The 12,129-nt window shown below is 46.4% G+C and overlaps 1 protein-coding gene across 2 annotated transcripts in view; it reads right to left on the bottom strand.

The window, feature by feature from the left end:
- Tshz3 (teashirt zinc finger homeobox 3) overlaps window positions 1–12,129 on the bottom strand; it is a 69,945-nt gene that overhangs the window by 57,133 nt on the left and 683 nt on the right. For both annotated transcript variants that reach the window (XM_076837838.1, XM_076837839.1), the window contains exon 2: window positions 11,216–11,892. In XM_076837838.1, coding sequence (XP_076693953.1) covers window positions 11,216–11,255 — 40 coding nt within the window. In that variant the 5' untranslated portion in view covers window positions 11,256–11,892. The remainder of the gene's footprint in view (window positions 1–11,215; window positions 11,893–12,129) is intronic.

Genomic DNA, 12,129 nt, shown 5'->3' with positions numbered 1-12,129 from the left:
AATTCTAGATTGTCATTTCTTTAGATAAAAAACTACTCCAATCTAACTTTCTGTTCCATCATTTTTAAAAAATTAATGTCCACACTATAAGTCATACAAGACGCCTTAAATTTAATTAGCAAACCCAAATAAAGTCACATATTTAATAGAATCCCTGACAATTGAATTTGCACTATCAAGGCTCTTTGGGTGGAGGAGAAGGAGCAGGGAGGCCAGCAGAGTTTCTGTTTTCCTTTTTCCACCAGGGAGCCAGGCAGCAAGGCCTCAGAAGCAAAAGAGGTTTAAAGGCCGGCCCTCTCTGAGGAGCCTTGCTCTCAGCAGCTGGGGGCTCCAGGCGTAAGCCAGCCTGCGTCCCTAAGTGCTTCCAGTAGGTGGGGGTGTCCTGGTGCACAGAGCACAGGGGTGCAAAAGAACAAGAAGTGATTAACTGGCAGGGCCTGGAAACAGCTGTCCACATCAGTCCTGGTGGGGGTTGGTGGGGGCCCAGCTGCGGAGAACAGAGTGCAGACCCAAAGGGGAAGAGGCTGCTGGGATAGGGGCAGGGAGCCGCAAAAGATCATTTTTTTATCTGAAATATTTCTGAGATGTGGAAGTCTACGTTTCTTCATTCTCACACTACTAACCAAGCCAACCAATATTTTTTTTTAAGTTATATTGTGCTAAGCTTTTCGGATAGATTTTTTTTTTTCTAAAGCATGACACAGAGTTTAAAAAATCAGACAAGGGTTCTGGCTTCAGCAACTACAGCTCTGTTTATATTTTAATGTTTCGTACGTGACTGCCTTTATGAAGGAAGAAAGAGAGTAAAAAAGTTGTCTGTTAGCTTTAGGGTAAATCACAGACACTTCATTTTTCCCTGTGTCCTTGGAAATTATTCAAAATTAAGACCTCTCCACTCTCGCCTTTTTTGAGGGGTGATGTGGGGGGGCCCTCCCTATTATAAATGGAAGGACTTGTGTCTGGTCGGCAGCAATGAGAATCCAAGGCCAATCGATGGAAACACACTCACACAGACACACACACACACATGCACACACACACACACACACACACACAGGCCCCTACCCTGCCCCGGCTGGTCCAACTCTCAAGTTACAGGTTTACACGGCAAGTCTAAATAATATTCAAAATGATAAATGGCACCCTAAGCCCGGCATCCACCATCAATCTTTTTTTAAGGAACATCCATCTTCAATAACGCACGTTTGAATCATCTGAAGCCAGGAGCCCTGAGATTCATTTATACCACCCCTCACAAACCAGGCTGGCTTGAATGATACCTGTCAACCTGCTTTTTTTTTTTCTCCTTGCTTCCCTAGATTAAAGGGGAAAAAAAAATAAGGAAAAAGAGAAAAGGAAAATAGGAAAGGGGGAGTAGGAGAGGATCAGAGGCTGAACAGTGTGGTTTAGCAGATAATATTGAAAGAACATAACCTCTTTTCCGCGCCTCTGCCAATCTCGAGCCTGCCACGCCACACACCCCGACAGCCATCCACGAAGCAGGCTCTGGCTCTCGCCTCCCTGCTCCCCTGCCTCCCCTCTCTCCTCCCTCTCCCTCTCGCCAAATCAGCAGTGCTTTCTCTGCAAGCCACACTGTACTGTACGGGGAGGAGGAGACAGCATCCTTCGGAACTGGGCTTCCCTCCCCTCCCTGTTGTCTGGCCGGGGCCCATATGATAAATGACATATGTCATTCTGTCAGGAGGGAAGGGTGGGTCAGTGATGTATGACTCCGCTGAAAAGGAAATCGACTGTTTGGCATGGTGCGGCTCTTCTCCACCAGGATTTAGTTTCAGAACTCTGAAATGAATTCTCCGACGTTTCAAGTGCATACTTAGGGCAGGCTGCAGGGAGGCCTGGGGAAATCGTACTTTATCCTCCCCCTGCCCTTCCAATGGCAAAAAAAAAAAAAAAAAAAAAAACCTAAAACAGATTCTGCCACTGGATAGCTGCAAAAGGCCACGCGCGTGTCAACGTCCCCAGCAGTCACACACCAGGGGTTATTAAAAATGTGACTTTAAAAAAAAAAAAAAAAGAAAGAAAGAAATGAAGTGGAGTAAGGTTAGTCCTTTTATTTATTTATTTTTTAATGGCAAAGGGCTGACACAAAAGCAAGATAAAAATTAGCATGTTTGAAGTAATCGTCCCGCAGCTTGACATCTGCATAGTAAATTTTAAAGGAAAAAAAATGTGTCAGACAGCCATGAGCCGCTTCGCCCTCCCCCCTTTCATTAGCTCACTGCCAGGGTGGCACTACTGAACCTCATTACGGCGAGAGGATTTATGAAGCTGAACCCAATGGCAAAGAAAAGGCATCTGTCAATAATTGTAGGGAGCTGCACTCACAGCTTTGAAATCTCATTAAGTATGCAGTTATCAGGCATAAAGATCAAAAACATTACTCAACTCCGACAGAATCTTATGGAGGAACATTAATTAGCAACAGGCCTACAGTACAAAAAAAAAAAAAAAAAAAGAAAAGAAAAAAAAAAAAACACAGACTTCCTCTCACACCTGCCCAACCCACAAACCTAAAGCAACACTCCCCCTCCCGCCCGAAAAAAAATAATTCCCGGCATCTGAGACTGATCAAGAACATGAAACAAGAGAGACACACACAGAAAGGAGGAGAGGGAGGGAAGGGGTGGGCGGCAGGCAGGGAGGGGAGAGGGGGGGCGGGGAAATTCGGTTGAGAAAGGCTTGGCGGTGAGGAGAGAAAAGGAAGAAGCTGTCAAACTTGAGAAGGATGTCAGCGCTGGCCCTGATTACAGGGGCCTATGGAGTTCTCAGACCTTTTATCATCCTCCCCATCAAAACCAGCCTGGGAGTCACTGCTGTGGACCAGTAGCTGCCGGTCTGCAGCCCAGGCCGGGGCCCAGACCCAGGACCCTCCCCTGAGGCCCCTGCCTACCTGGCAGGTAGGAGACCACACCTGCTCAAGGCCCAGGAGAAGGATCCACTGCCCCTGGCCAGGTCTGCACCCAGCCACTAGGGTCAACAGCAAGACACAGGCCAGGGAATATCTGCCTACCTTAGCACACCTTTTCCTTCCTCCCAGGAGATTTCAGCATTCCCTTCTCACACGCCCCCTCTCTTAGTTTTACCCTCTGTATGATCACTTAAAACACACCAAAAAATGCAATGCAGATGTGGGGAATCAGCACAGAACAGGCCCTGAGAACTCTGTAACACTCTGTCATTAGAGGGTACAGCAAAGTTTGTTTGTCCACAGATCCAGATCCAGACTCTCCAAGTGGAGAAAATTAAATATTAAGTTTCCTGTCCCACCACATCCCCACCTCTTGCAAGCTGCACTGGTTTAAAAAAAAAAAAAAAAAAGATTTACATGCATTCAGAAAATCCTAAGAGTATTATGCACTTAGGTCTCAGGCAAACTTCCTCCAAGCCCTATGGAAATTATGGGTCCAAGATGGGTGTACCAAAGATGGGGGCATGGGTGGTAAGGTGGGGTCTCAAACATCATTCAGATTTCAGTACACCAGATCACATCAGCCAATGCTGTGGGATGTCAAGCAACAGTTAGGAACCATCCTCCATCTCCCCAATGAAATGTGCAGGAAAATAAAAAGCAAATATTCTACATTTTATTTCCCTTACTGCACTCTTATAGAAAGGTGGCCTTCTCTGCTTACCCATTAGCACATGCCGGCATGCTTTCCCTCTTTTATACACATATACCCAGGCAGCTTCCCATAATCCCACGCCATGAGAAAACCTACTGAACAGCACCCCCTGTGATCTGAACCCTGTGATCAATCTCCTAGCTCATCACTCCTTCCTTTGCCACACTCTCTCCTCATGCCATGGCCACTTCTGCAGCGTTTACCTCTCTTATCCACAGAAGACAAAACCTTTTCTTAATTAGCCACATCTTTAAGGAAACAGGCATTAAGATTCCTAGGCAACCAGCTTGGAGATCCCTCCAAGCCAAGGCCCATCCTTTCCAATAAATGCCTCTCCTTTGGAATATCAATTAACCTAGCTCGGATAAATTGTCACCTATGACCAAAAATAGTCTGGAACACTTGTCTATAAACGAGGCTTGGCGAGAAGGGATTTTAGCAGTAGTATTACAATAAGGTGTTTATATTTTTTTATGTGCTTACCATATTACCTTTATTATGTGTAACATCAAAGTGATTATAGCAATTACATCTAACAGAATTAATTACAGAACTTCCCATCATTCCAGGATACATAATGCATTAGAGGTAAGCCAAAGAAAGAAAACATCTTGATTGTAGTAACTATTGTTGGTATGTATTTTCTCCAGCAGCCAGCGATGCCATGCCAGCGGCTGCTTCCAGAGCAATGGAAACTAAGAGGGTTAGTAGGAAATGAGGTATGTTTTCTTAAAATGAAGTAACGCTTTTGCTTAATAATATGTTGGTGTTAGTGGACATATAAAATCAATTTAATTTTTTTAAGTGTAAATCTTTAAAAGGTGCTGGTTAATCCACCCAACCAATGTTACTACATAAAGGAGAAAGCACATGGGTGAAAGACTTACAAGTCTTTACGTATGCAAAATAAATTCACTCAAGGCTTCATTAATATTAATTTAAATTCAAAACCCATTTACATTAAATTGTTCATTAAAAATTGCCTATTTTATGCAACATGCATTTCTCAAAGAACTCAGAGGAAACTGAATACATAGGACTAGATTTAATGATGGGGACGGAAAATCAAAAGTAAATGAATTTGAGTCACTGCACGTATATTACCAAACAGCCCTTTGCTCTCCATTAAAGATGGGCTCCAGTTTGGGAAAGAAACAAGCATGCAGAGTATTTTGTTTTCTGCTACTATAAACTTGTGAACATGACCTTCTGGCCTACCACAGAGGAAAGAAGAGGAGAAAAGAAAAGAAGAGAGGGCGGGGCAGGGAGGGGTACTGGTAGAATGGAGGAGTCAGCCAACTCCAAACTGGAATTGGGAAGAAATCAGGTGTCCTACACCTTGGAATCCGACTGGACTCAGAATGGGTTGAGAGTTAGGCTTGTGTTTTAAAAATGTGCATTAGTTGACATTTGCCAGTGTCCATCTTGGTCTAGAATTAATAGTTTCTCTCTCCCCTATACTCCGCCCTCTGCAATCCTTTATTCTCAAAGCCTGGAGACCAGGAATTTGATGACAAGGAGTTGGTAAGAACCTTGCTTTGGTACCCAGCCTCCCGAAGACAATCTGAACTTACCCTGTTTTCCCAACAGCTGTTGTGGATGAAGAAAGCAGAGTCATAATTAATAACATGTGTCCTGACAGTATGAATTAATAATTTATCATTAAGCCCAAACAAACTTAAATTATTCTTCAAGAGCCACACCTCTGCATAGCTGAGAAAATAAGGTAGAGAGATGGTCAAAAAGTCCAGGTAACGTGACCTTTTACGAAATCCCTTTTCCCCCCCTCAATACATCTCATGAGTTATTCTGGCTGAAATAATGAAATAATTTACAGAATTGGAAGTAATTAAACTCAAGAATCTAAACGCTGATCAAACGAAGTATATGTACTAGAAATATCTTCTTTTTTAAATGGGGCTTATAAAATATTCAATATTTGGTCAAAGACACTAACTAATCTTTCTAATAAAGATTCCTAAACCTAGAGTATGTCAGTTGTTCAGTCAAGAGATCAGAAGCAGATTACATCCTATTATTGTCTTTTAAAAAAATATTTCCAAAAAATGCACAGCATTATGTTAGTCATGAACAGTGACCTAAATTTTTAAGTCCACATCTAACGTAAATTTTTACAAATGTTGCAAAAGGAAGGAAAGCTACCAAGTCTACATATCCATTCCTTAAATTTAGTAAGGGAAAAAAAAATCCAGAAAGGGAGGAAAAAATATTCATAGCTATTGTTTAGTAGGATTTAAAAATTAATTTAATGACTAACTGCAAATACTGGAAACTAGAATTAATCTGTCTGGATTTTTTTTAAAAAGGCTTACAGACATTTAAATGCATGTATCAGGACACTTTATCAACCTAACATAAAATTGTCATCTTATCTTATTATATGACTATTTTATGCATGTGTCAAAGAATTTAAAAATGACTGCCTGTCTATTGAGTCTAATTACAACTGCACATTATCTGTCTGGATGTACCAGTCCATATCATTGTTACCAAATACAATATATTGTATTCACCTTTCATTTTTAACTTCAGACAGAGAAACCACAATTTGGAGTATAACTAAAACACACACACACACACACACACACACACACACAGAGAGAGAGAGAGAGAGAGAGAGAGAGAGAGAGAGAACACCTGAGAGAGTTCTGAGTAAACGAAACCACTGTTCTGTTCTGCCCTGTCTCCCCCCCATGGGCTGTGGGGTGACGTCTAGGAGTGTGAAAAGCACCTTAGTTCTAAGACTGATCTATTTAACTGAGCTGCATGCTAACATAGAAGGGTAGACACATGCCTTACTTTTTATTATTATTATTTTGCTATAAGACCAAAGCTATTTACATAGTTGTTCAGTGACAGGCAGGAGTAGAAATGGGTCAGCAAGACCCACTAGCTGCACTTGGAGTAACTGAACTGCTGGCATTATGGGATTAAATGTGCTGTGGCACACCAGGACCGGAGACTTCCAACAATTCCTCTGTGTTCCTGCCCGAGCAGCAGCCCCTGCCCTGGCCTCACTTGGCCATGACTTGTGTAAAAGGAAAACACCCCAAAGGGCCCAGGCACTGTGCCCTCAAGGTGATCCTTCTCCTTCCACAAATCCCAGATGTAGAGGGTGGGGTGAAGGACCGGTTTTAATTCCATGAACTCACCTGGGTTTCACGGCATTTCCCACGGCCCTGAACAGTCACCTTTCATTCTAATCACTTTACAAAACAATCTTTAGTAAAAAAGAGGGAAAATGCAGACTTGTGAGGCAATTTGGGGAATAACTGCTGATACATCAGTTATTGACTATCTCTCTCCCGTTTATGAGCGCGCTCAAGGCAAAACTGAGAACAAAATGACAACATCAACCGCTCACAATCAAGTGTGGCCCTGGAGAGCACTGAAGCCCTCACTGACAGTTGTCAAGATAATGGGGGCACAGCAGCTGATTCTGGAAGATTCTCTTCCCCATGTGGAAGGCTGCAGGATTATCCTCGCCTCCTAGCCCCTTTGTTTTTTTGCCTTCGTCTTTTTTATTTTCCTTTTTAAAATTCTGCATTGTTCCCCTTGTTTCAGAGGAAATAAGGTTGGGGGTGGGTGTCACAGATCAGCCAAAGCCAGTATTTTGCTACCTTGCTACGAGAAGACTACCTGTCCAAAGGAAAAATATGTGGTGGGTTTGAGAGCAAATAAATCCCAAGGCTGATGCTGAAATGCACTCCTGAAAGCTCCAGGGACTTCCAAGGGAGAAGGAAAAAGCTCCTCTCTAGAGCAGCCTGGACCCAGCCTGGGAAGGCATGGACTGGGCACTGCCAGGTGGGCCATCTCCTAGGCGTAGCCCTGTCCACTGGCAATGTGAAAGCCCCTCTGCATATCCCAGGGGACCTTCAGTGTTCTGATACAACAGATCCTAAGCAGATCCAAGTCCCTTTTATAAAACTCAACATACTTGAATGTTTCCCCTCAATGTCACCACCTAAGAACTCCACAAAAGATTTCTCCTTTTCAACGAAAAAGCCTCAAATGGCCAGTGGCAAGTTGTGGTTCCTTGAGGATTTTTTTTTTTTTTTTTTTTTTTTGTAGGTAATGGCCTGCTGATTTCACGTTTCCTCCAGAAAATGTATACCAATGAATAAAATATTATCTGCTACTAGGTATTACTTTAAATTTGTTGCTGGCATTTTAGAAAATACTTGATTAAAGACAAACACTACAAATAGGAGAGGATCATATTTTAAGCAAAGGATAATGGTCATTTTGCTTAAAAGACACTGGCCTTTGCTAACCCTGCTTCTCTAAGCTTCTACAGGCGGCAACATCTGTCCAGCACAAATGCACTGCCCTTTGAAATTACACGCCTGAAGAAAGGAAACTACTGTCCAGGTTTCTTCTCTGCAGGTAAAGAAATCTCTCTCTCTCTCTCTATATATATATATATATATCTCAGAAAAGACACTAGACTTTGCATAATTTCTATTAAAAAAAAAACTAAACTACAGAAATACATCTTTTCAGGGATTCTTGGGAGCCTATTCCGGCCTTCCAGAGAGCAGTGTTACATTTGGCCTAAATATAAAGATTGTGTGCACCTGTGTGCTATGTCTGCAAGCTCTACCCAGCTCTCGGCCCTTTGTGGTTGTTATTCTACCCCAGACCATTAAAAGGGCCCTAATTCCTATGACATGATTATCCAGGTACCAAAGCCCATTTGTCACCTGCAGCAGAAAATTGAGTTAATGCACAACTAAAGGCAGCCAGGACTGTGTAATATCAACTTGATTACATCAAACTAGCTGCAAACCTAATTCTGCTGGATGACACTGCGTCGAGCTTGTCATCTCCAATCATTAAAGCTGTCAGGAATCCATCAGGTTTACAGCTAATTAGGTGAACACTAATGAAGCTGGCAAAACAACTTTTCTTTTTTTATGGCTGAGCGGACCTTTCAGTTTGGAGGGGAAAAAAAATTCTCGAGTATTCTCAAGGTTGCTGGGGACTGGATTTCCAGTTACCAATCAGCAGACATCTTTCTTTTTCCCACTCTCTATCAGTACAAAGCAATCAATTTGTCATCACTCTCAGTATGCCACAAAAGCAGGCAGGAACCTTATAACTTGCAGCTGTGAGAACTGAAAAAGGAGGGGAAAAAATGGGAAGTTTCTTGTCCATCCAAACAAACAAACAGCAACAAAAAAGAAAAATCCTCACACAGTTCACTTATTGGCCTGTGCATACTTATCGCCAGCCTAATGTGGAAGGTTTTTTTTTTTTTCCCTCTCCACTCTTCTTAAATAAGTAGCCCTTCAGTCATTCTCCACCCCCTCCTCCACATGTCCATTAGGCAGAGGCATTCTGATAAAGTAAATCCAAAACCAGGGTATGGGAAAGAAAGAAACCACTCACGCTGCCAACTTCTGATTGACCATTAAGCTATTGATGAATGTGCCTGTCAGGAGAGAGACAATTAAATCAAATATGAAACAAAGTCGTTTTGACGGGTCATTTTGATAGAGCAAAACCATTCTTCCATCTCCTATTAGTCGTGCAGTCAAGTTTTTATATAATGAATTTTTCTTAACTGACCTGAGATTTCCTGGCTGGCTTTTCAAAAGGTGCAAAAAGGTTAGTGAACAGGTTGCTTTGAAAAAAAAATAAAATAAAAACAATAGTACGTTCTCCCCTTCTCTAATAATTTCAGAAGAAAGTTATCAAATAAGGAGTCTCGGAGGGGCAATGTGGAACCAAAAAGATGAACTGTAGAGAGTTCGAAACCAAATGTGAAGATGTAATCACATATGGTTCATTCGATTGAGGCACTCAGATACCTTAAAATGTGTATCCAAAAAGATAGAAAAAAAAATCTCAAAAACTGGAAGAAGCCCAAGGCATTCCTACTACCCAACTTTGTGAAGGATTCCTCCAAAGTTTTAGAGTTTATTTTGGGTAGATAAGCTCATTCCTTGAGCTTGGAATTTAAAGCAGAAGGTAGGATGAGCAAGAAGCATCAGTGAGGTGAGCTGGGAGGTCACACTCTCCCTACAAGTACTACTGGAATTTTCAAACTTTCTAAATTTGGGCAACACTGAGGACAGAAAGCAAAACCTGCATTATATGCACCAAACCAACTCTGTTTTCTCCTAAGATTTTCTGAAGACATTGACAGGCAAGCACATTTTCCGAGAGAAGAAAAAACATCATTCCCTCTCTGTGACCCTGTGTAAAGAAACTGGAGTCCTGAGTGCAGCCAACGTGGGAGCTCCACTGGCTGTGCCCGCTGGCCTGATGGAAATCATCATCACCAGAACCACCATAAGTAAGACCAGCACTCAGGGTACCTATGCCCTGACCCTTCTCTCTGCCCTCCCCTCTTCCATCAAAAGAGAAGTGAAAAGAAAGAAAAGAAAAGAAGTGAACCCCTAGGTAACCTTCTCCTTCAGGCAGCATCTGAACCACTGCACATCAGAGTGTTACTCATATCAAAATACATCACGTCCATATGTGGTCTTCTCGCAATCCGCCCCCAAATCCCCGAAGTTGCACTGACAGGGCCCTCCTGACGTCACAGAGCTTGGCCTCACTATTGCAAGTGATTTATTGATGTTTATTGGAAATGAATAGATCAAAGGCAGCAGCATGACGGGCGATCAATCAGTCATCAAATCAAGGGTGGCAAAGGGCCAGAAACCCTCCTTCCAGGCAACATGCCCCGACCAACATTATTGCAAAATAATGTTACGTGTGTGGGTTTTGTTTTGCTTTCAATGATGCTTTTTTCCAGAAAAGAAAAGAAAAATCAGTTCAGTCTTAACAGGAGTTGACACTCCTGGCAAAAAAAGGTGGGGGTGGGGGGTGGGGGGAGTACTCAAACGTGTCCCAAAACTAAGTGTTCTGAGATGAGGGTAGGAGAAGCAGTGGAAGGAGGGGAGGGGGTAAAGGGACACAAACGGGAGTAGAGGAAATGCCAGCACTGAATACTGACTTGACAGTCATCTGACAATACCCAGACCCTGTGCGCTCTGGTTTTCCACCGCTGTGCCGGGTTTGGGCCCAATAAACGAAGAATCAATCGAATTAGCAGTAAGGTGGCCAAAGGGACACGCTCGCTCACTCGCTCTCAGTCTCTCTTTTGGCAGACACCCGGCAGTCCCCCGCCGGTCCGCCGCGGAGGACACCGAAGGTGTCCCAGGGAACTCAGGTGACCCCGCCCGCCCCCCACGGAAAGCGACAGCCCAGGGCTCCTTCCCATCCGCTCTGCAGCCAGAGAGCGGGGGAGGCGCGGACCCATCTCCGCTCAGTTCGCCCGGAGCGCGGTCCCGAAGTGGATGCGAGCGGGAAGGGGGGCAGAGCGCAGCGGGGCATCCGGGGGGCGCCGGGTATCCGAGGCGGACGCACGCACCCAAAGAGAAAAGCAGCGAGCAAGCCGGGCGCCCGGAGTTACTCTGCGCCGGCAGTGGGAGAGCGGCAAGGAGTGAGGCGAGAAGCGGGGTTGCCGGCGGCTGGAGGCGCCGGGCGAGGAGAGGAAGAGGAGGAAGAGAGGAGGAGGAAGGGGAAGCGGCTCGTACCTGCTGCGCGCCGGGGCGCCTGCTGCTTCCTCCTCGGCATGATGCTTCTCCCGCGACTGCCACAGCCGCCGCCGCCGCCGCTGCCGGGCTGAGGAGAGGGAGGGAGGGGCGGCGGGCCCGCGGGGGGGGCGAGGCGGGCCTGCTCTCAGCCTCCCCCCCGGAGAGCGGCCGCCCGCAGGATGCTGCTGCGCCCCGGCTCTCCGCGTCCCCCCCTCGCCGCGCTCCGCCGCGATCCCCGAACGTGCGGAGGGAAGAAGGAGGGCGGGCGAGGGAGGCGCGGGGAGGGAGGAGCACGGGGGGAGGAGGAGGCAGAGGAGGAGGTGGTGGAGGAGGAGGAGGAGGAGGACCGCGCTGCCGGCGGAATGGGAAGTTTGACAAATCGCTCCAGAGGCCGGAGGAGGAGGGGGCGGGGAGGAGCGGGCCCTGCCCCCCCCGCCCCGTCCCCAGACGAGGTGCGCGGGGTTCGGGGCTGGGGGGCGGGGAGAGGGGGAGAAGGCGGGCAGAGGGGTGGGAGGAGGAGCGCGGGAGCGGCCCCGGCGGGTCCTGCCCCGGCCCCCGCCCCGGGCAGGGGGTCACGGCATCCGGGGGGGCACGCAGCCGCCGCCGCGGCCCGGGGCTCGGCGGTCCAGTCTTCTGCCCGCGGCGCGGCTGGAGCGGCGGCGTCGGCAACAGGCAAGCTTAAAGGAAAAGGAGATGATCGTGTCACTCGCTTGCCCGCGGGGGCGCCGCGCCCCCGCCCCCAGCCCTGGGCCTGCCTAGGACCCCCACCCAGTCCAGGGACCGGGTGCCGCCCCTCCGCCTCCGCCCCGTGCGCACACACACGGGCGCGGCGCCAGCCCCGCGGAGCCCGTCCCGGGGCGCAAGCTACCCCCGCCCACCCCTCTTCTCCACCCGGGCCGCCCCCTGGCTGCCCC

Source organism: Callospermophilus lateralis, chromosome 18 (assembly GCF_048772815.1).
Source record: "Callospermophilus lateralis isolate mCalLat2 chromosome 18, mCalLat2.hap1, whole genome shotgun sequence".
Taxonomy (NCBI): domain Eukaryota; kingdom Metazoa; phylum Chordata; class Mammalia; order Rodentia; family Sciuridae; genus Callospermophilus; species Callospermophilus lateralis.
This window is presented reverse-complemented; position numbering and strand designations above follow the sequence as displayed.